The 25,391-nt window shown below is 31.2% G+C and overlaps 2 protein-coding genes and 1 pseudogene across 2 annotated transcripts; all 3 read right to left on the bottom strand.

Annotated features, from left to right (window-relative positions):
- Positions 1 to 5,338: 5,338 nt before the first annotated feature.
- LOC149558946 (L-type lectin-domain containing receptor kinase IX.1 pseudogene) lies at positions 5,339 to 6,343 on the bottom strand (annotated as a pseudogene).
- Positions 6,344 to 6,374: 31 nt separating this feature from the next.
- LOC149558945 (lectin 10-like) lies at positions 6,375 to 7,011 on the bottom strand. The gene is made up of 2 exons (XM_089831147.1): positions 6,951 to 7,011; positions 6,375 to 6,706 (listed from the first exon to the last, which is right to left on the bottom strand). Exons 1-2 carry the CDS (start codon positions 7,009 to 7,011, stop codon positions 6,375 to 6,377), a joined length of 393 nt encoding a protein of 130 aa, XP_089687273.1.
- A 14,517-nt stretch (positions 7,012 to 21,528) lies between these two features.
- On the bottom strand, positions 21,529 to 22,900 carry LOC149558944 (L-type lectin-domain containing receptor kinase IX.2-like). Its single transcript, XM_089831146.1, has 2 exons — positions 22,189 to 22,900; positions 21,529 to 22,139 (listed from the first exon to the last, which is right to left on the bottom strand). Exons 1-2 carry the CDS (start codon positions 22,898 to 22,900, stop codon positions 21,529 to 21,531), a joined length of 1,323 nt encoding a protein of 440 aa, XP_089687272.1.
- Between the last annotated feature and the right edge of the window lie 2,491 nt (positions 22,901 to 25,391).

Genomic DNA, 25,391 nt, shown 5'->3' with positions numbered 1-25,391 from the left:
TAAGAATTGATTATAGATGGTTTGAGTGTTAAAGTCAATTTTTCCAATTTCTCTTAGTTGACAGTATAGGTTATGCTAAGCATACCAAGGCTATCATGCTATATTTTTTTTCAATGTATTTGTACTCCAAGTTTAGAAAATATGAATTGTTGGATCTTAATTTAATTCCTAATCTAAGCTTGCTATTTTGGAAATGAGTGTTTGATTCCATTTTCTTTTAGAAAGTCTTCCATTGAACTTTCTTGTGTCATAACTTTGTGGACAATGTGTTGGTCTAGGTATTCTCTGTTGAAATCTCTTGTGTCATGCTTTTTTGGGGAATACATTGATCCAAGCATTCTATGCTCATTCTCCAAATCTTTCTTAGCAATTGATGTATTTTCTACCTCATCTTCAGAATTTTTTGTGTCACTTTAAGATGTCCAAACTTATAAAATAGCATATCTATGGCAATTTTTAAAATAGATATTTGACTAATAGCATAATATAAAGTAAATCTTTCTTTCTACTTGCTTTTGCTGTCATTCCCCATACACAACACACAGTGGATTCACAACAATAAAATAAGCTTCTCTAACTATGGACAAGATGGGCTAGCCAATGATAACATACAATCAGCCTACTGTGTTTAACTGTCATACAAATAAGCAAAAAGAACATAAGTACATATCAGAAATGACCTATTAAGTTGTTTTAGGACCATAAAATGATTTTTTTTATGTAAAAGATCATTAAATGTTTTACACATTCTTTTGAAACCTTTGGACACGAGTTTCCTATGAAAGAGCATGGTTTTTCTAGCATATGGAGCAACCATATGCGCTACTATTCTATCTCCTATTTTTTCCTATAATTGGACCCCAAATACATGGATCCAAGGGGTTTCTAGATTTCTCTATTGATATATATTAAGAGAAGAAAAGAAATCTAGCCTTTATGGATTCATCATAAATCATAATATGATCATCTATAAGGAAAGGCCTCTAACTTAAATCTTTCTCACTTTTTCTAGAATTGAAAATTTGCCTTCTTTATTAACGAATGATTATATTGTAAAACCCTCTCTTAGCAATATCATAATTTGACTTTCTATGGAAAAATTGTCCTCATTATCAATGATTAAGTTCTTGTAATTTTATGATAAAAAATTAAATTTCACCCGATATTGCTCACTTCGCAACATTTGACTAAATATCTTCAAACCCTCCGAACTAATATTCCACTCATCTTGCCAAACTATAATCTTGGGACACTAGATGGGAAAGTGTTTTTGATATCAAACGATATGGAATTCTTAGTGGAAATCCTCATGGATATTCTAACAAAGTACAAAACTGACATTGAAATTCATGGGCTTCTCGTTTGATATTACATTTCAGTCTTTTTGAGGGCAGACAGGCATGGTGCAGAAGATGGTGGTTAGCATATAAGTCGAGTCATTTTTATAAAACATTAAATTCCTCGTTAGTTTGTTGTCTCTATTTTACTTACTGATTTTATGATTTGGCATTCCCTAGAAAACACATAGAAGTTGAGCATTTCTCAATGCAGTCGGTCGGGTGATTACATTTTGACATACCAATGAACACATAGGCCTCTTCATGTTGCATTAAATTTCATTATTATTTTTTTACCGATAAGACCTAGGAAATTGTTAGTGATGATGAAACCTCAATGACACGCAGGTTCCATCAAGGTCTTGGTTGAGATATGAAGAGCGTGCAAGAGAAATATTTTCGATGTCATCTATTATAGAATTTGTCATGGAATGCCTCTGGCCATTACGAATGAAAAACATCAAACAGGTTGAAACTCTCAGGGGTTCTTGTTGTGACGTTCCACGAGTTCAGTCTTTTTCGAGGCAAATAGGCATGGTCCACAAATGTGGGATATCATAGACATCCATTTTTTTGTATAGTATTTTAATGCCTCATCAGTTTTTTTTCTCTAAGAGGCATTAATTAAAGCGAGAGGCTTCTACAATGGGAGCACATTTCGTTGTAAACAATCTAACATTTTGAAAAAATTTGACATGTAGTTGAACAGTTATACCACGTCCTTTATTGAAATTCCATTTGGACTTGACCAGCAATGCTTAACACTGACGCTTCCCATTCCCTCATTAACCATACAGCATTTTTGGTTTGAACACTTTGATATTTTGAAACACTAAACACGCGTCCTGCGAGTCCGTAATTGCGAACGTCAGGTCCAGTTGGGTCGTCATCAAATAATAGTTTATTGCTGATAGTGTGAAGACACATTTAGACATTTCTAAATATATTTCTTCGTCATTCACTTGAGCAAGAAGAAAGCCAATAATCTGTTATGAAAAGAAAACCAAATGTCTTGCCTTATGCTCCATTTTTACGCATTACATGTTTTCAATTCTTTGAAGTTGAACCATCACACATCAGCATTATATATGGCAAGAGCCTATTTTCTTTTTTATTCAACATTGTATTGAACAACAAGATCGATATTTTGATTTCTATTCAACATTGGATTGAGTAACAAGATCAATATTATGATTTCTATTCAACATTGGATTGAGCAACAGGATCATTATTCTGATTATGTATGTTTATGTGTTTTGATTTCTTCTATTTTTGAAACTTTTATTGTGTTTTTTTTTCTTATTTTCAAAGCTCTATAATTTCCTTAATTTTTCTTAGAAACTTTGATAGAATAGAAATTCTTCTCAATTAGAAACATTGTAGATTTGTATTTCTTCCATTTTAGAAACTTTTATTGTGTAGTTTTTTCCTATTTTGAAATCTACATACTTTCCTTAAATTTTCTTAGAAACTTTGTTATATTAGAAATTCTACTCAATTGCAGATTTCTTTCTATTTCTTTCTCTTCATTCAAAACATTAGATTTTTAGAATTCAGATATTATAGTATTAATTAATCTAACTTCTTCATTAGATTATTTGAATCAATGATTATATTCCTCTATCTATTATTAAAATAAACTTACAAAGCTATTTTAAAATAACATTAATAATGGTAATTGTTTGCAATTTTAATAATTATATGTTTTAATTTTTAATTTTTATTAATGAGTAGTAATCTTTTTAATAGATAGATCAATTTTAATACATAAAATTTTAGATTATACTATTTTTCATGTTATATTCTTAAAATTCAGATATGCTCTCAAATTATTGATATTAGAAAACCTTTTAAATTTGTTTAGATTTATTTACTATGTGGATAAATAATAATAATTGTTTGCCATTTTTTATAATTATATGTTTTACAATTTTTAAAATTTATATAAATAAATAATTTGTTCTCGAGAAATATATTAGTATAAAATTATGATTTAGTTAAATTAATATGCAAAATATTTTAACAAGAATTAAAAATGTAGTATTAGATGGGTGCAACACTGTTTTTAGATTTGATCTATTAAATAAAAAATATTAGATGGATTTGAATTTAGCTAATTATACTATTATAGGTTTTATCAACTGCTATCATGATATTAAATAGTAGTAGAATAATTTAGATAAGCTCATTATACATGATGAAGCAATTTAAATCTAGTACTTTAAGGAAACTCATTAATAAAAATAGGAGTTATTTTTTTAAGAAATAGAAAAATGATTTGAAACCAATCCATTATATAGTTTATCAAACATCCATGTTTAGATAAATAAACATAGATACACATGTAGAATTATAATTAATTTATATATTTATAATGCATGATACATTAATTTTTATTAATGAGTAGTAATCTTTTTAATAGATAGATCATTTTTAATATATAAAATTTTAGATTATACTATTTTTCATGTTATATTGATTGATTAATATTATTGTATTGTTGTTATACATCTTTTGAGAATAGACTTATGGGAAAATAATTTTTTATTGCTTGATAATAAAAGAAAGTTTAAAATTATAGGTATCATTTAGTTATGTATTTTTAAAGAACAAAATTTATGAAAAAAAAATTCTTAAAAACTTTGTTAGAATAGAAACTACATGGTCTCTACCTTGTCTTGTGATGTGTGTAAGAAGTAGGTCCTAGGCCTTGATATAAACTCTAACATTTTGTTCAAATTTTCTCAAATTTATAAATTTCAACCTTATATTAAAATAGATTAGAAAAGTTCAATTAGATCTATCAACTAAGTCTGAAAGATTAATACACATTTAAATGAAATGATGCATCAGGAAATTTAAATTTAATATTTAAGAATGTCTTTTAATTAATATAAATTTTATTCTACTTATAAATCTCAATTTTAACGTCTATCAAAATATGAAGAAAATAAAAAACAATATTTCATGAAATGTTATCTATTTTCTCCTTAATATTTGAAGTTAGGTTTTACTATTAAATTTTTAAATCAAAGATTAGAACATTATATAAATAATATTAAGACGATATAAGTTTTTTGTTAAAAGAAATTAAATGTGTAGAATTATGTCAATAAGAAAGAATCAAGCAAATCTTCTTCTCTTTCAAATACAAATTTATTGCTATATATGCATAGCTTAATTCTTGTCATTTTGATACTAACCATTTTTTATCCTTACATTATAGATATCAGAAAAAAATTAACTATGGATGCTCAACAAAATAATTCTGAGAACACTATCACAAGCCCACTTCTTCCAAATGACTTGGTGCAATCAAGCCAAATTGTTCAAACTTATTTGGATAGATTGGGAACAATCATTTCTGAGTCTTGTAAAAAAATTCCAAATGAAATTCATAATGCGAGCTTTCATGTTCGAGGTGTCCAAGATTCTCAAATCTTACAGATGGGACAATATACAAAGGAAATTCATGTCCCATGGAAGAAATCATTTGGGTTCTTTGAATTTATGAAAGGCATCTGCTATGATGAAGAGCACATGGATGGCAAAAATAACCTTTTCCTCACTGATGAATTCGACATGTTTTTGCATCACTATAATGAAATCTAGGAGTCATATTATTTGACATTATGAATTTTTTTAATTAATTTTTTATTTCGACTTATCAATTTTGATGAACGTATGTTATTTTTCCTTTGTCTTAAATAAATTTAGTATTATACATTCCTATCTTTGGTATTTAGTATATTTGTAGATCTTATCTACACAAAAAAGTTCCTCCTATATGTATTTGTGAATTGTTAAACTATTAATTAGAAATGAATAAATATCTATCTTATCTAAAGTGCAATGCCACAAAATTAATGTGATATTTTAAACCAATTTTATAAAAAATAATTTACTAAATGCAGTTTCGACAACAACTGGATAGCTTGAAAATGCAACAGATGTGTTATATTTTTAAGGAATGCTATCTACGAATGAAAGTGGTCCGTACATCAGAAGGTCCAATACACGTCAGCTTCTAGACTGGTTTTACCAGTTATGTAGCACTCTGGAGCAACATACCCCCGCGTGCCCGCCACCATGGTCGTATGGGAAGCCTCCTGGTCATGTTCCATCAGTCTCGCCAAACCAAAATCACCCAACTTGGCATTGAAATTAGAATCCAACATTACGTTGCTTGCCTTCACGTCTCGATGAACGACACGCTGGTCCCACTCTTCGTGGAGATAAAGAAGAGCAGAGGCAATGTCACAGGCGATACTATATCTTCGGCTCCAATCCAGCGTATCCTCCTCTTCCCCACAAATGTGTTTATCCAGAATCCCATTTGGCAAGTACTCGTAGACCGGAAGTAACTCTCCCTTTTCGTGGCACCATCCTAAAAGCCGCACAAGATTACGGTGTCTCAACCTGCTGATTGTTTGAACTTCGGAGACATACTCCTTTCTTCCTTGTCTCGATCCTTGAGGTATTCTTTTCACAGCTAGCGCCTCCCCGATGCCGAGCAGGATTCCTTTGTAAACGCCACCGAAGCCGCCTTGTCCAAGCTTTTCTTTCTCGCAGAAATTTCCTGTCGCGGCACTGAGCTCGGCGTAGGAAAAGCTTCGAGGGCCATGAGAACAGCATTCGTCCAGCTCTGGATCTCTCTCTTCCCTAGCCTTACCTTCTGTTCCTCTTTTTCTGAAATACTGCCACCAGCGAACAACTATGAAGCCACATAGGACCACAACAACGAAGAACACGCATATCAAATAAACTTTCACAGAAAATTTGTTTGCATTGCCATTTCTAAGTAATTCACCAGGAGGTCCGACTTCCCACGAATATTCAGAAGTAAAATTCCAAACTTTTATGGTGTGCGTCTCTGTGTACTCTCTAGTGGCAGCTGAGAAGCCAATCTTGATGTACTTCGAAAAAATGCTATTGACGTCGATCCCAACATGATTGTCATCAGGGTCCCAATCGTTGTTGTATGTATCAAACTCCACAGCAACCATCTGATAAGATGATTATTTAAAGCTTTCCTCATTAAACAAGCCAACAAATCCACCATAAGCGTTTTGGTGGTTCCAGTTCGAATTGTGCCATGAAGAGCGCAAGTCCATCTCCATGATTATCGTATATTTCATTGTTCAGATCAATATTGAATTGAAAGTAAGTTGAAAAATTGGCCAGAGCCCCAGTAGACCTATTCCATAGCGAAATACGGTGAGTATAATAAGCCCAGCCAGAACTGTTCTTAAGGTTCCCTGATGCTTCATTTCGTGTAAGCTCCAGGGCTCCTTGATTACTCTCTTGATATGTGGCATCATTTTTCCTTTCTATACCTGTTAGAGGAGGGAAGCTAAAAGTAACGTTTCCTGCATGTGATGATAATAGGAAAAGAGCAACACAAGTTAAGAAAAGGAAGGCCCGTCTAGGGTGAGTGAATTTAGCCATCCTAATATGTGATTTAGAGGGTCTCTGAGGGTAACTTGTTAGCAATTATATTTTGTAGTGCCTTTCATAGGAAGAAGGCTATTGCAATTGTTCAGCCGATTCCATTTCGAGATAGGAACGAACACATAGGCTTCTCTCTTCATTATTATCTTACAGGATTAGGACCTGCCAATTCGTTAGTCGGCATGGACCTTCGATGGCCCACAGGTTTCATCGAGCTCTTCATGGACGTAGGGATCAGAGCCCAAGAAAACTCTTTTTGATATCAAGCAACTTATAATTCTTGGTGGAAATCCTTGTGGATATTCTAACGAAGTACAAACAAATTGTGAAATACATGGGCTTCTCGTTTGATATTCCATTTCAATCTTTATGAAGGCAGGCGAGCATGGTGTACAAGACGGTGGATAGCATATAAGTGGAGTTGTTTCTACAAAATGTTAAATGCCTCGTTAGTTTGTTCTCTTTAGATAACTAACTGATTTTATGATTCGGCATTTCCTAGAAAACACATAGAAGTTAAGCATTTCTTGCAGTTGGTTGGGTGATTCCATTTTGGCCTAGTTTTCTCCGTGTTGCGTTAAATTTCATTATTGTTTTTTGCGGGAAATTGCTAGTCACGATGAAACTTCGACGAAATGCATCGAGGTCTTCGTTGACGTTGACATATCATGAAGAGCGTGCAAGAGGAATAATTTTGATGTCATCCGCTACGGAATTTGTTGTGGAATGCCTTTGGGCATTACTAAAGAAACACATCGAATACGTTGAAATTCTCGGCGGTTCTTGTTGCAACGTTCCGCAAGTTTAGTCTTTTCAAGGCGAATAGGCATGGCCCACAAAATGCCGGATATCATAAACGTCCAATTTTCCGTATAACATCATGAGTTTGTTTTCTGATCCGGAATTTCCTAGAAAACAAGAGCACTTAAAGGAGCTGAGGTCCCTCTCTTTTGATCAAAATGGAAGATGAATCTTTTTTTAAAGATTAGGACATTGGGTGATCACTACAACATGAAGGGGGGTATTAAGATAATATTGGAAATAATTTTTGAGTAAATTGTTGTAAATGGAAACAGAAAAAAAGTTGTGTATTTTCTTAAGTATTGTCTTTAAGTGAGTGTCTTAGACTATTGTCTTAGAAAGACAATAAGGAACAACACTATTATTATGTCTTAGAGATGATTTTAATTTTTTCTTTATAGAAACATCTTTAATCTCGCTTATTTTCTTTTTGAAAATAATTAGAAAAAAGATGGTATGAAAATAATAAGTTATATATATATATATATATACACATGTATATATGTATATACATATACATGTATATATGTATATATGTATATATATATGTATATATATACATATATATATACACATACATACATATATATATATATACATACATACATATATATATATACATATATATATATATATACATATATATATACATACATATATACATATATATATGTATATATGTATATATATATTTATATATATGTATATATATATGTATGTATCTATATATAAAGATATATATGTATATATATGTATATATATATATATATGTATCTATATATAAAGATATATATGTATATATATGTATATATATACATATATATGTATACTATATGTATATATACACACACACACACACACATATATATGTATACATATATATATATAGATATATATATATATATATATGTATACATATATATATATAGATATATATATATATATATATGTATACATATATATATATAGATATATATATATATATATATGTATACATATATATATATAGATATATATATATATATATATGTATACATATATATATATATATATATATATATATATATATACAGACACACACGCACACACACATATGTGTGTGTGTGTGTGTGTGTGTGTGTGTGTGTATTGCAATGTAATTAATTAATTCATGTTAGGGCATGATGGATTTGAACCACCATCCCTTGCTTGTAATGCAGGGGCTCATCCATTGAGCTAGCATCTTTTAAAATAAGGAAAAATAATACACTAAGGTTTTACAAATAAGAGATACAAGAAGGGGGCAAGGCACACTGATTCAATGAGTAGGAACATTGATGATGACTTGAGACTTGCATGTGGATAGATGGTGATAGGCTTTGGTAGCTTTACATCTTGCACTCAAGATTGCATGCTCATCACATAGATGTTGAAACAAATTAGATGGAACTTAAACTTGTTTTAATTGTAAACTTTAATACATGGTTTCAAATGTTGCTTAAAAGGCTAAAGCTTTTGATAGTTTTAAAAAAACTAAACTCTAATTAAAAAACCTTTACAAATATGTTCTCAACATGTGCTGACTTGAGGCTTTGGAAATGGGTATGCACATACAACAATAGAGAAAGATTTTAGCTACGATTGACCTCGTACACACATACACCTAATGTGGAAGTAAACACAGGCATGACAAGTATTTTTCATCACCACATATGCCAAGACTGAAAGCCTTTAAAAGTAACTAATTTATTGAATCAATTTTAGATTGTTGTCCAAGAAGACCATTAAACTCAAATTCTAAACACAAAAATACACATCAAGTAGAAGTTGAATTTTCATAGGGAAGATGATGGAAGAAATTTTTAAAGAACTTAAAAACAAGCCAAATTGAGTGTAATAAAATAGGGGAGTGCATTGGAAATTAGGTAGGCTATTGTGCACAAGAAAGAGAAGTGGGGTTGTGGAGCAATGATAGGGAGATGTGAAGAGGAAGAAAATAGTGAAGAAAGGTGCAATAAGGGTGTAGGAAGAAAATAGCCATTATAATATTATTTTTTTGTTGTGAGTTGGATAAAATCTCACTAGATGCGCATGGCCTTCAAAGTAAGAGCAGTTTATACCGAATACTTGTTGGTTTAAGTCGAGCATTGTCATTCCTATTCGAAGGAGGATGCATCTGAATAGTTTGACAAACTATAAACACTAGTTTTAGGTTTTTGGATTTCTATAACAACAGTAGAATCCATTTAGTTGGATAAAGTAATTTTTATCCAACCTAGTGTGTATTTAGTTCTAGAAGTTGATGTTCCAGGCATAGTAGATAGATATAGTTATTAGCATGTGATAATTGTGGTCATAAAGAGACTGCACTTTCCCATTAAGGAATTCCCACACAAAATAATGTATACCCAATTGTAGTCAATCCATGAAAACAATTTGTAATAAAGCATTTACATAGATAGCTTTATTTTAAATAATATAGAACAAAAAAAATCCATAATGAAAACTTGAAATATATTAACACCCAGAACTTCAAGTTTGTGTACCTTAATAAAATCACTCTGATTCCAACATGTTTATTGAACCACCCATGTATATTGTCTAATTCATGTACTCAGAAACTCTAGCAATTTTCTTGAATGTAAATCAAATAGTTTACACTTTTTATTACTTTATATATCCACCCAGCTCCACAATAGTTCATCCTAAGAGATCACCCAAGAAAATCAATTCAACTAATATTTTGTTGTAGTATAATCTAAAAACATACCACATTTATTTACTTTTACCTCTAACTCATAAGAAGAGGAATAGAATGGAGAGATTGTAGACTTAAGCGAGTTACTATAAGATCATCTATGCTTCTCAGTGAAATAAAAGAATTTAGAATAGGAAGTTTGATGAGCTCCTCAACAAAAAAAATATAATATAACATAGCTTGCATTCATGAAGCTACTAAAAATTTACCATGATGGAAGCACAAATGAGACTCTTGGAATAGGAGAGGTTCATGCTACAGAACACTAGGGATGAAACTACAGTTGTTTCACTAGCAACATCTAAGCTAGGATCCTGCCTATCAATTTTATATGTAGTTCTAATAGCATCCATATTCCCTAGCCTCTACAAACATTTATGGTCATTGTAGGGATCACCGACTTGCATAATTTAAGGCAAGTCTCCATAGTATATACCCACTTGAGATGGAGATAGTGATTCATGACTAAAAGCATTCACACAGTTTAAACTTTATACCTAAACAAATATAGTGCTTGGGTGAGTAGTAGTCTTGAGAAGATATTTTATGGCCCTAGCATATGGAAGTCTTTTCATTGGAGAGCTCACTACCATGAATTTACCAAATTCAAAAAAGCTCCAAGAGAGCATTGAGCTATTTAAGTTAAAATTGGGCATAGATTATTGAGCTAGAAGAGGAGACATTCTTGGGCACTAAGGCTTGACATAACTTTGAAAGTTGGTTGACGGGGTTAATGGGGTGTGATGGAAGGATTGTGATACTTAGACTCTAGTTTTTATAGATAGATTAGAAAAAGCTTGGGTTAGTGCTATTTCTCTTTGATTGGGAATACCATGAGGAATATTTATCACATCTCTCCTTAAGGAATGATGGTCTCCTATGTAATGAGAAGCTCCATGGTGAAAATTGAATTATTCTATTTAAATAGAAATATATGAGAAAATAATAGACTCACTAAAAGAAATTTTGGAAGATTAAGGACTCATTGGTTTTTCCTATATTCTAAAAAAAAATTAAGTGGAAAGAAAATTTAAACTTATTTGCATAAGAAATGATGGCAACTCAAGGTCCTCCCTAAATGATCTACACAAAGTTTACTTAGACCTTGTAATTTCTAGTTGGCAATTATTAGTATTTAAACATTAAACCAAATTTCCCCTTTTTTTATTGACCAACCACTAGTTATGAAAATAAGAGGAAAGGTCAAAGAACCATACAATGCGGTTTGAGATTTGTCTCATACTTTATTCATGTGATAATTCTATAAGAGGTTCTTCTTGCAACCACCTATACCATGTGCTTCCCCTCAACATATTAAAGCCAAGTCAAGTAATCACCAAACTTTGTGTCAAGAGTTTGGCTTGAACAATATGGTATTCTTGCTTTCAATAATGATTATGACACAAAATGTGAATGGGATATAAGTAAAATGCATAAATGTTTTGTTGATCAAATGCTACAATCTACAGTAAAATACAAGCTCACCATGCTTAACTAACCAAGGCGGACTATTGTCTAGCATACAGATGTCTATCTAGTATGTAGAGGTAAGGCTTTTAAAATTCAGTAGTTGACCTTCCAACAAATGGTGCAAACATGCTACTGCAAAATTTGTTTGCATCCAAGCTTTAAACATGGATATCCAAATAAACAAAGCCATCATAGTAGCTAAAACTTAAACAAGCATGAAATAAAAGGAAGTAATTGCCATAGCTTGATTCAATACAACCAAAAATTTTCAAAAGAAGTATCATCAATAATTAGATATAGTTACAAAACAATAAGAATTGATTTTAGATGGTTTGAGTGTTAAAGTCAACTTTTTCAGTTTCTCTTAGTTGACTGTATAGGTTATGCTAAGCATACCAAGGCTATCATGCTATATTTTTTTTCAATGTATTTGTACTCCAAGTTTAGAAAATATGAATTGTTGGATCATAATTTAATTCCTAATCCAAGCTTGCTATTTGTGAAATGAGTGTTTGATTCCATTTTCTTTTAGAAAGTCTTCCATTGAACTTTCTTGTGTCATAACTTTGTGGACAATGTGTTGGTCTAAGTATTCTCTGTTCAAATCTCTTGCATCATGCTTTTTTGGACAATACATTGATCCAAGCATTCTATGCTCATTCTCCAAATCTTTCTTAGCAATTGATGTCTTTTCTACCTCATCTTCAGAATATTTTGTGTCACTTTAAGATGTCCAAACTTATAAAATAGCATATCTATGCCAATTTTTAAAATAGATATTTGACTAATAGCATAATATAAAGTAGATCTTTCTTTCTACTTGGTTTTGCTATCATTCCCCCTACACAACACGCAGTGGATTCACAACAATAAAATAAGCTTCTCTAACTATGGACAAGATGGGCCAGCCAATGATAACATACAATCAGCCTACTATGTTTGACTGTCATAAAAATAAGCAAGAAGAACATAAGTACATATCAGCAATGACCTATTAAGTTGTTTTAGGACAATAAAATGCATTTTTTTAATGTAAAAGAACATTAAATGTTTTGCACATTCTTTTGAAACCTTTGGACACGAGTTTCCTACGAAAGAGCATGGTTTTTCTAGCATATGGAGCAACCATATGGGCTACTATTCTATCTCCTATTATATTGTAAAACCCTCTTAGCAATATCATAATTTGACTTTCTATGGAAAAATTGTCCTCATTATCAATGATTACGTTCTTGTAATTCAATTGACATTTATTTTCTTCTCCTTTGCACAGGTTGCTAGGATCCTTTTACTTACAAGAATTCATTTCTTTTCTTTAGTTTCTTCTATGCTATTACTTTAAAAGCTTTTGTTGACCTTGATGGAGCCTAAATTTTTACAAAATGAGATCTCCCATCTTAGCACAATGATTAAAATTATAACAAAAATTGGACATTAAGCATGGAAAAAACATCAAATGTAGAAATGATTAATGAAGTTCATGATGCAGGTGCATCATAGGGACATCTTGAGAAGTCTAGGAATGGAATTGAAGATAATGCATAAAGCATTGAACTTTAAGTTGGATGAAATTTTACTTGTACGTACTTGTGATAACATGTAAAATGAGAGAAGATTTGACAACAATCATGGCTATAGTGTTGTTCAAGATCGCATGGTTCTTGCAAATGTTAATGGAAGCTTAGGGGCATACCAATTTAGTTGTATTAATGAGGAAGGACAAATGGAATCAGTAGGACCTCTGATGGAAATTGTAATATCATAGAAACTAGAATTACACATATTGTAAATAAATATTATTTTCTATGTGTTAAGCTTTACAGTCTTAGACAATAGGTGTATTTAACATGCTTGACCTGTAAGTATATGTGCAGTCTTGCGAAGAGAAACAAGCCTATATATGACATGTGGAGTCAAGAGGGCATGAAGAGGAAATCAAGAATAGTAGCTAAAACATATTCCTAGGCTAGCAAAAGTATAATAGTTCCAATAATGTCATGCTCTATATGCAATGATTTCATAAAACATATCAATTAATAAAAGGATAGCTCCATTGATGTCTACCACCTACAACACTCAGAAGCCCATGGCAATAGGAGAGTTATATCTTTGTCAAACATACAAGCTCCCACCTACACCTTTACTTTGAATGTCTTAGACTAAATTATTATGTCTTTACTCATTTAGCTTAGGACGTAGCAGTATAATAGTTCCATTGTCATGCTCTGTATGCAATGATTTCATAAAACATATCAGTTGACAAAAGGACAACTCCATTGATGTCTACTAGCTACAACACTCAAAAGCCCATGCCAATAACAGAGTTATATCTTTGTCAAACATACAAGCTCAATTATTATATCTTTACTCATTTAGCTTAGGACATAAATATTTAATTTAAACCCGACTAATCTATGTCCTCTAAGGATTATTAAAATTATCTACATTTATTTATCCAAATTACAAAAATTATCAATAATTAGAAATAATTTACGAATAAACAATTTAAAAAAAATTAAACATTTAATGACAAATGAAAATATATTTTTTATTTTGTTTTGAGGCAATATAAGACAAGAGGAAACCTATTTTTTAGTTTGTTTGTTGTTCCATTTGTAATTTAAGGTCCCCAATGCTACTTTTATCCCTTACCATTGTAAGAATAGGGCCCCAAAATGTGAGAAATTCTAAATTTGCAAACAAAAAAGTACTCATTGAGTGAGTTGAGAAAATGTCAACATGCATGCAAAATTTTTTGACAGACAGTTGATGTTGGAAAATATTTATTGGAAAAATGCACAAAATCGAATTATAATAGACTCAAAATTTCCCATGTTTGTAAATATTTTGATGTTGTATACTAAGAAAAAAATAATTAATAAACAAATCTTAAGCAATTCCAAATCTTAATCCATCTAAAGACCTAAGCATGTATATATTTTGTTAAATACTAAAATGAGGGACAAAATATATTGCATTGTTTCCAAAAATATTATCATCATATGAGCATTTATTTACATGTCAAGAGACTACTTGATGGATTGCAAGTTTTGGCGTAAGATATATAGGGATTTCTTTGTAGAGTAAATCATTACTAGAGCCATTCAAAAATACAAAAAATCTAATGAGTTGACAGAATTTACATTGATTTAATTTATTTTTTATTTAGCTCAATGGGTTTGAAAAACTATAAGAAAGTGGCATGGTTACCAAATAGGATGCTAAGAAAAATTAAAAGTGAAACACCAAAAACCTCAATCAAAAAGATAGTAGAACAGTTTTTCCTACAGTATGCAGAGTTATTAATTTCAGAAACCAAGAATTCTATTTATTCTAATGAGGGATGGATTCATGTTGAATCACTACTCATGAAACATGGGTCAATAAGTTTGACTCAAAAACTACACAGTTAAATCTTGATAGCAATATCACACATCAATAAAATTTATCCTATAGTATGTAGTGCATACATATTTTTAATTTCATTCTTATTAATTATTCTTATTTTCTAATTAGTCCATATATAGTTCGCTAGGGGTTTTATATTTTATCTATTAAGAATTTTAAAAGAAAACTATTCCAACAAATGAACAAATGGCAGTTTAAAATTATTAACACATTTTAATATTTTATTTATGTCCTAGGCTAGAGTGGACTAGAAAGATAAAATAGACAACGAAAATGCAAGGACAATGTAAGATTACTTAATACTTTTTAAATATGACATTTAATACTATAGTTACAACTGTCGTGGGTGAATGCCTTTCCATTTATAGTTCTAGATTGTTCCTAAATTTCTTGTGAATTATTGTAGACCTTCTGGATTTATTCTAGAGTCTATGATGATTTTTAAGTTCCCTGCAAACAAAAGTGAAAATTGATTTGATATTTGTTTTTCCTTTTGGGGTCACTATCAAAAGTTATTTGTAATTTTTTGTTGTCATCAAATTTGTGAGTTTTTGACAAATTATTGAAATACAATTTTGTAGATAAATTTGTGCAAGGTTTTCTCCCACTTCCACATTGAGATTGTGTGTTAACTTGTACAAATATTAGATTTGTTAAGGATATCTACTATAGCAGAGCTTAACTCTGGTATGATTTCCCCCATTTTGTAGTGTAGTCTTTAGATTTTAAGATAAAGGAGAGGTGATTGCATTGGTTTTTCTATGATTAGAATTCTTAAGTCGTTGGTTTCTGTTATTTAAATTTGAAAAATGAAGATTTTGTTATTCTATTTGTGGTGGCTATTTCTTCCATGCCACTCCAAAGTTATACAACCATTAGGATAACTGTTACACGATGTTGTAGATTTCCATTTATTTAAACTCTTTTTTATGTTATTGTTTGTCTCAGTGTCTATAGGTTCGGTGATGTATAGGGTATTATTTTTTTGGTGGCACGCAAGTTTATATATATTGTGATTTCTCCATTAAAAAATTTCTCATCTTTTCAAATGTATTGCACTGTATCATATTTGTGAGCTAGAGAAAGATTTTAGAATTGTAATAATAGAGTAAGGATGAATGTATTAGAAGAGTTGATTAAGTGCATAGGTATATGCAACGATCGATGGAGGATTCACTACCTAGTTGGAACATCATGGAGTTTAAAATTAACCATCCAATGTGGAGTGCATCATCTAAAATTTGTCATACGGCTTAAAAGGTGTGATACAGTGACAATCACTCTTTTTTATTTGTATTTGGATATCTCGCATGGAAGAGAAAATACTCTAGACCAATATGGTGCTCTTGATATTTTAATGCTAATATTGTTTACTCTTTTAACATTTAAAACACATATGATACACATATAATACTAAGCACCTCGTCCTTATATGATATAATATAAAATTTCACCCGATATTGCTCACTTCGCAACATTTGACTACATATCTTTAAACCCTCCCAACTAATATTTCACTCATCTTGCCAATCTGTAATCTTGGGACACCAGATGGGAAAGTGTTTTTGATACCAAGCGATATGGCATTCTTAGTGGAACTCCTCGTGGATATTCTAACAAAGTACAAAACTGACATTGAAATTCATGGGCTTCTTGTTTGATATTACATTTCAGTCTTTTTGAAGGCAGACAGGCATGGTGCATAAGTTGGTGGTTAGTATATAAGTCGAGTCTATTTTATAAAAGATTTAATTCCTTGTTAGTTTGTTGTCTTTATTTTACTTACTGATTTTATGATTCGGCATTCCCAAGAAAACACATAGAAGTTGAGCATTTCTTAATGCAGTTGGTCGGGTGATTACATTTTGACATACCAACGAACACATAGGCCTTTCTGTGTTGCATTAAATTTCATTATTGTTTTGTTATCGATAAGCCCTAGGAAATTGTTAGTGATGATGAAACCTCGACGACACGCAGGTTTCATCAAGGTCTTGGTTGAGATATGAAGAGCATGCAAGAGAAATACATTTGATGTCATCCGCTACAGAATTTTTTGTGGAATACCTTTGGCCATTACGAACGAAAAACATCGAACAGGTTGAAACTCTCGGGGGTTCTTGTTGTGACGTTCCACGAGTTCAATCTTTTTCAAGGCAAATAGGCATGGTCCACAAATGTCGGATATCATAGACATCCATTTTTTCGTATATTATTTTAATGCCTCGTCAGTTCGTTTTCTCTAAGAGGCATTAATTAAGTCGACAGGCTTCTACAATGGGAGCACATTTCGTTGTAAACAATATAATATTTTGGAAAAAATTGATAGGAAGTTTAACAGTTATACCACGTCCTTTATTGAAATTCCATTCGGACTTGACTAGCAATGCTTAACACTGACGCATCCCATTCCCTCATTAACCACAATGTATTTTTAGTTTGAACGCTTCAATATTTCCAAACACTAAACACGCGTCCTGCAAGTCCGTAATTGCAAAATTCAGTTCCAGTCGGGTTGTCATAAAATAACAGTTTATTGCTGACAGTGTGAAGACACATTTAGATGTTTCTAAATATATTTCTTCGTCATTCACTTGATCAAGAAGAAAGACAATAATCTATTATGACAACAAAACCAAATGTCTTGCCTTATGCTCCATTTTTACGTATTACATGTTTTCAATTCTTTGAAGTTGAACCATCACACATCAACATTATATATGGCAAGAGCCTATTTTATTTTTTATTCAACATTGTATTAAACAACAGGATTGATATTTTGATTTCTATTCAACATTGGATTGAGTAATAGGATCAATATTATGATTTCTATTCAACATTGGATTGAGCAACAGGATCATTATTCTGAGTATGTATGTTTATTTGTTTTGATTTCTTCTATTTTTGAAATTTTTATTGTGTTGTTTTGTCTTATTTTCAAAGCTCTATAATTTCCTTAATTTTTCTTAGAAACTTTGATAGAATAGAAATTCTTATCAATTAGAAACAATGTAGATTTGTATTTCTTCCATTTTAGAAACTTTTATTGTGTAGTTTTTTCCTATTTTGAAATCTGCATAGTTTCCTTAAATTTTCTTAGAAACTTTGTTATCTTAGAAATTCTACTCAATTGCAGATTTCTTTCTATTTCTTTCTCTTCATTCAAAACATTAGATTTTTAGAATTTAGATATTATAGTATTAATTAATCTGACTTCTTCATTAGATTATTTGAATCAATGATTATATTCCTCTATCTATTATTAAAATAACATTACAAAGCTATTTTAAAATAACATTAATAATGGTAATTGTTTGCAATTTTTATAATTATATGTTTTAATTTTTAATTTTTATTAATGATTAGTAATCTTTTTAATAGATAGATCAATTTTAATATATAAAATTTTAGATTATACTATTTTTCATGTTATATTGTTAAAATTTAGATATGCTCTCAAATTATTGATATTAGAAAACCTTTTAAATTTGTTTAGATTTATTTACTACGTGAATTAATAATAATAATTGTTAGCAATTTTTTATAATTATATGTTTTACAATTTTTAAAATTTATTTAAATAAATAATTTGTTCTCGAGAAATATATTAGTATAAAATTATGATTTAGTTAAATTAATATTCAAAATATTTTAACAAGAATTAAAAATGTAGTAGTAGATGGGTTCAACGTTGTTTTTAGATTTGATCTTGTAAGATTTTAAATCTTTATATAAGTGTTGCATTCTATGAACTATCATCATCATGTTGAAGAGTAGTAGATAGATTTTAGATCAATTAATTATATAGTATGGGTCATGTGAACTATTATCATGATGTTAAATAAAAGTAGATGAGATTTATATCAATTATAGCTCCTACAAACTATTATTAAGATTGTCAACAAAAGTAGAAGAATTTTTAATCAACTAATTATATGCTATAGGTCCTATGAACTATTATTATACTATTAAATAAAAGTAGATGGATTTGAGATTAGCTAATTATACTATTATAGGTTTTATCAACTACTATCATGATATTAAATAGTAGTAGAATAATTTATATAAGCTCATTATATATCATGAAGCAATTTAAATCTAATACTTTAAGGAAACTCTTTAATAAAAATAGGAGTTGTTTTTTTAAGAAATAGAAAATTGATTTGAAACCAATCCATTATATAGTTTATCAAACATCCAAGTTTAGATAAATAAACATAGATACACATGTACAATTATAATTAATTTATATATTTATAATGCATGACACATTAAGTTTTGTTAATGAGTAGTAATCTTTTTAATAGATAGATCATTTTTAATATATAAAATTTTAGATTATACTATTTTTCATGTTATATTCATTGATCAATATTATTGTATTGTTGTTATGCATCTTTTGAGAATAGACTTATGGGAAAATATTTTTTTATTGCTTGATAACAAAAGAAAGTTTAAAATTATAGGTATCATTTAGTTATGTATTTTTAAAGAACAAAATTTATAAAAAAATAATTCTTAAAAACTTTGTTAGAATAGAAACTACATGGTCTCTACCTTGTCCTGTGATGTATGTAAGAAGTAGGTCCTAGGCCTTGATATAATCTCTAACATTTTGTTCAAATTTTCTCAAATTTATAAATTTCAACCTTATATTAAAATAGATTAGAAAAGTTCAATTAGATCTATCAACTAAGTCTGAAAGATTAATACACATTTAAATGAAATGATGCATCAGGAAATTTAAATTTTATATTTAAGAATGTCTTTTAATTTTTATAAATTTTATTCTACTTATAAATCTCAATTTTAACGTCTATCAAAATATGAAGAAAATAAAAAATAATATTTCATGAAATGTTATCTATTTTCTCCTTAATGTTTGAAGTTAGGTTTTACTATTAAATTTTTAAATCAAAGATTAGAACATTATATAAATAATATTAAGAACATATAAGTTTTTTCTTAAAAGAAATTAAATGCATAGAATTATGTCAATAGGAAAGAATCAATCAAATCTTATTCTCTTTCAAATACCAATTTATTGCTATATATGCATAGCTTAATTCTTGTCATTTTGATACTGACCATTTTTTATCCTTACATTATAGATATCAGAAAAAAATTAACTATGGATGCTCAACAAAATAATTCTGAGAACACTATCACAAGCCCACTTCTTCCAAACGAGTTGGTGCAATCAAGCCAAATTGTTCAAACTTATTTGGATAGATTGGGAACAATCATTTCCAAGTCTTGAAAAAAAATTACAGATGAAATTCATAATGCGAGCTTTCATGTTCGAGGTGTCCAAGATTCTCAAATCTTGTAGATGGGACAATATACAAAGGAAATTCATGAGGCACGGAAGAAATCATTTGGGTTCTTTGAATTTAGGAAAGACATCTGCTATGATGAAGAGCACATGGATGGCGAAAATAACCTTTTCTTCACTGATGAATTCGACATGTTTTTGCATCACTATAATGAAATCTAGGAGTCATATTATTTGACATTATCAATTTTTTTTATAAATTTGTCTGTTCGACTTAGCAATTTTGATGAACGTATGTTATTTTTCCTTTGTCTTAAATAAATTTAGTATTATACATACAAGACTATTTGGTATTTAGTATATTTCTAGATCTTATCTACACAAAAAAGTTCCTCCTATATGTATTTGTGAATTGTTAAACTATTAATTAGAAATGAATAAATATCTATCTTATCTAAAGTGCAATGCCACTAAATTAATGGGATATTTTAAACCAATTTTATAAAAAATAATTTACTAAATCTACTATTTTTTTAATGTTTGGTTACAAATTTATTTCATAGAAATGAATAAATCAAGTATGAATTTCCAATCGGATCAAGAAAGAAGACAATAACAAATGGAGCAACAAAGAGCATACCAGACACAATACTAGAGAGAGTATTGTAGACGACGACAAGAACAAATGACACAAGCTAAAAGAGAAGAAGAAAGAAGAAGGAAAAATGAATTCTGACAACCAAATTATGCTAGAAGGAGGGCAGGATTGCTAATACAAGAATTGGAATTACAAAATAGGGATAGAATTACTCGTCAATGAACATCCGATGAAGTATCTCATTTTGAAACACAAGGGAGACATGAAGTTGATTTTGAATCAAGTGAGAGGTACAATCAAGCATTACCTGTATTTGTGGAAATGAGTCACCAGAATGAAAATTCAAGAACAATAGAGCGTGTTCCTGAAACACCTCATCCTACAAGCCAAAATAGGATAAATTTAGGTGGACAAGGCAACAGAGAAAATATACAAAACCCAACTGTATTTCTTAAGGATAATTTCTATAGATCCCAAATGCAGTTTCGACAACAACTGGATAGCTTGAAAATGCCACAAATGTGTTATATTTTTCAGGAATGCTATCTACGAATGAAAGTGGTCCGTACATCAGAAGGTCCAGTATGCAATAGATGTTGACAAGAAAAGGGAAACAATTGTGTTCTTCAAGGCTGTGATCAACCGGGCGCCTTCCGCAGGCAATTTCTAGTGTAACCGCCCCAAAGCTGTACACGTCAGCTTCTGGACTGGTTTTCCCTGTTATGTAGCACTCTGGAGCAACATACCCCCGCGTGCCTGCCACCATGGTCGTATGGGAAGCCTCCTGGTCACGTTCCATCAGTCTTGCCAAAACAAAATCACCCAACTTGGCATTGAAATCAGAATCCAACATTACGTTGCTTGCCTTCACGTCTCGATGAACGACACACTGGTCCCACTCTTCGTGGAGATAAACAAGAGCAGAGGCAATGTCACAAGCGATACTATATTTTCGGCTCCAATCCAGCGTATCCTCCTCTTCCCCAAAAATGTGTTTATCCAGACTCCCATTTGGCAAGTACTCGTAGACCAGAAGTAACTCTCCCTTTTCGGGGCACCATCCTAAAAGCCGCACAAGATTACGGTGTCTCAACCTGCTGATTGTTTGAACTTCGGAGACATACTCCTTTCTTCCTTGTCTCGATCCTTGAGCTATTCTTTTCCTTTCCTTGTCCAAGCTTTTCTTTCTCGCAAAAATTTCCTGTCGCGGCACTGAGCTCGGCGTAGGAAAAGCTTCGGGGGCCATGAGAATAGCATTCGTCCAGCTCTGGATCGCTCTCTTCCCTAGCCTTACCTTCTGTTCCCCTTTTTCTGAAATACTGCCACCAGCGAACAACTATGAAGCCACATAGGACCACAACAACGAAGAACACGCATATAAAATAAACTTTCACAGAAAATCTGTTTGCATTGCCATTTCTAAGTAATTCATCAGGAGGTCCGACTTCCCACGAATATTCAGAAGTAAAATTCCAAACTTTTATGGTGTGCGTCTCTGTGTACTCTCCAGTGGCAGCCGAGAAGCCAATCTTGATGTACTCTGGTAGACAGTTGCTCAGATCTATTGTGTGGTTAAATAGAGCAATTTTGGGTTTAGAAGAATTATACCAGAGAAAGAAGTGCAGAACATTTTCTACACCGTCATAATCCACCCAGGCATCCCATGTCGCGTTTGTGAGATTTTGGTTTGTAGAGTGATTAAATAGACTGGATGTATTGAGCGGAAAAATGAACTTCGAGAAAATGCTATTGATGTCGATCCCAACATGATTGTCATCAGGATCCCAATCGTTGTTGTATGTATCAAACTCCACAGCAACCATCTGATAAGATGATTATTTAAAGCTTTCCTCATTAAACAAGCCACGAAATCCACCATAAGCGTCCTCTGGTGGTTCCAGTTTGAATGGTTCCATGAAGAGCGCAAGTCCATCTCCATGATTATCTTATATTTCGTTGTTCAGATCAATATTGAATTGAAAGTAAGTTGAAAAATTGGCCAGAGCCCCAGTAGACCTATTCCATAGCGGAATACGGTCAGTATAATACGCCCAGCCAGAACTGATCTGAAGGTTCCCTGATGCTTCATTTCGTGTAAGCTGCAGGGCTCCTTGATTACTCTCTTGATATGTGGCATCATTTTTCCTTTCTATACCTGTTAGAGGAGGGAAGCTAAAAGTAACGTTTCCTGCATGCGATGATAATAGGAAAAGAGCAACACAGGTTAAGAAAAGGAAGGCCCGTGTAGGGTGAGTGAATTTAGCCATCCTAATATGTGATTTAGAGGGTCTCTGAGGGTAATTTGTTAGCAATTATATTTTGTAGTGCCTTTCATAGGAAGAAGGCTATTGCAATTGTTCGGCCGATTCCATTTCGAGATAGGAACGAACGCATAGGCCTCTCTCTTCATTATTATCTTACAGGATTAGGACCTGCCGATTCGTTAGTCGGGATTTGATCGTTAATTTGATAGGTAGTCTATCTAGTATGTAGAGGTAAGGCTTTTAAAATTCAGTAGTTGACCTTCGAACAAATGGTGCAAACATGCTACTGCAGAATTTGTCTGCAACTAAGCTTTAAACTTGGATATCCAAATAAACAAAGCCATCATAGTAGCTAAAACTTAAAAAAGCATGAAATTCAAGGAAGTAATTGCCATAGCTTGATTCAATAAACCAAAAATTTGCAAAAGAAGTAGTCATCAATAATTATATATAGTTATAAAACAATAAGAATTGATTTTGGATGGTTTCAGTGTTAAAGTCAATTTTTTCACTTTCTCTTAGTTGACTGTATAGGTTATGCTAAGCATACCAAGGCTATCATGCTATATTTTTTTTCAATGTATTTGTACTCCAAATTTAGAAAATATGAATTGTAGGATCTTAATTTAATTCCTAATCCAAGCTTGCTATTTTCGAAATGAGTGTTTGATTCCATTTTCTTTTAGAAAGTCTTGCATTGAACTTTCTTGTGTCATAACTTTGTGGACAATGTGTTGGCCTAGGTATTCTCTGTTGAAATCTCTTGTGTCATGCTTTTTTGGGCAATAAATTGATCCAAGCATTCTACGCTCATTCTCCAAATCTTTCTTAGCAATTGATGTCTTTTATACCTCATCTTCAGAATTTTTTGTGTCACTTTAAGATGTCCAAACTTATAAAATAGCATATCTATGCCAATTTGTAAAATAGATATTTGACTAATAGCGTAATATAAAGTAGATCTTTCTTTCTAATTGATTTTTCTATCATTCCCCCTACACAACACACAGTGGATTCACAACAATAAAATAAGCTTCTCTAACTATGGACAAGATGGGCCAGCCAATGATAACATACAATCAGCCTACTGTGTTTAATTGTCATACAAATAAGCAAGAAGAACATAAGTACATATCATAAATGACCTATTAAGTTGTTTTAGGACCATAAAATGCATTTTTTTATGTAAAAGAACATTAAATGTTTTACATATTCTTTTGAAACCTTTGGACACGAGTTTCCTACGAAAGAGCATGGTTTTCCTAGCATATGGAGCAACCATATGGGCTACTATTCTATCTCCTATTTTTTCCTATAATGGGACCCCAAATACATGGATCCAAGGGGTTTCTAGATTTCTCTATCGATATATATTAAGAGAAAAAAAGAAATCTAGCCTTTATGGATTCATCATAAATCATAATATGATGATCTATAAGGAAAGGCCTCTAACTTAAATCTTTCTCAGTTTTTCTAGAATTTAAAATTTGCCTTCGTTATTAACAAATGATTATATTGTAAAACCCTCTTAGCAATATCATAATTTGACTTTCTATGGAAAAATTGTCCTCATTATCAATGATTAAGTTCTTTTAATTCAATTGACATGTATTTTCTTCTCCTTTGCACAGGTTGCTAGGATCCTTTTACTTACAAGAATTTATTTCTTTTCTTTAGTTTCTTTTATGCTATTACTTTAAAAGCTTTTGTTGATCTTGTTGGAGCCTACTTTTTTACAAAATTAGACCTCCCGTCTTAGCACAATGATTCAAATTATATCAAAAATTGGACGTTAAGGATGGAAAAAACATCAAATGTAGAAATTATTCATGAAGTTCATGATGCAGGTGCATCATAGGGACATCTTAAGAAGTCTAGGAATGGAATTGAAGATAATGCATATAGCATTGAACTTTAAATTGGATGAAATTTTACTTGTACGTACTTGTCATAACATGTAAAATGAGGGAAGACTTGACAACAATCATGGCTATAGTGTTGTTCAAGATCGCATGGTTCTTGCAAATGTTTATGGAAGCTTAGGGGCATA

Source organism: Cupressus sempervirens, chromosome 5 (assembly GCF_028749045.1).
Source record: "Cupressus sempervirens isolate cs-2001-9-10 chromosome 5, ASM2874904v1, whole genome shotgun sequence".
Taxonomy (NCBI): domain Eukaryota; kingdom Viridiplantae; phylum Streptophyta; class Pinopsida; order Cupressales; family Cupressaceae; genus Cupressus; species Cupressus sempervirens.
This window is presented reverse-complemented; position numbering and strand designations above follow the sequence as displayed.

Bases quoted from the DNA above. Each gene is read 5' to 3' on its own strand.
- LOC149558945 (XM_089831147.1), bottom strand. From the start codon at position 7,011: ATGAAGAGCTCGATGAAACCTGTGGGCCATCGAAGGTCCATGCCGACT. The intron at 6,707-6,950 runs GTCCTAATCCTG...CATCACATGCAG, and splicing joins GCCGACTAACGAATTGGCAG to GAAACGTTACTTTTAGCTTC.
- LOC149558944 (XM_089831146.1), bottom strand. From the start codon at position 22,900: ATGGTTGCTGTGGAGTTTGATACATACAACAACGATTGGGATCCTGAT. The intron at 22,140-22,188 runs GTTCAAACAATC...TGCGGCTTTTAG, and splicing joins GAAAGGAGTATGTCTCCGAA to GATGGTGCCCCGAAAAGGGA.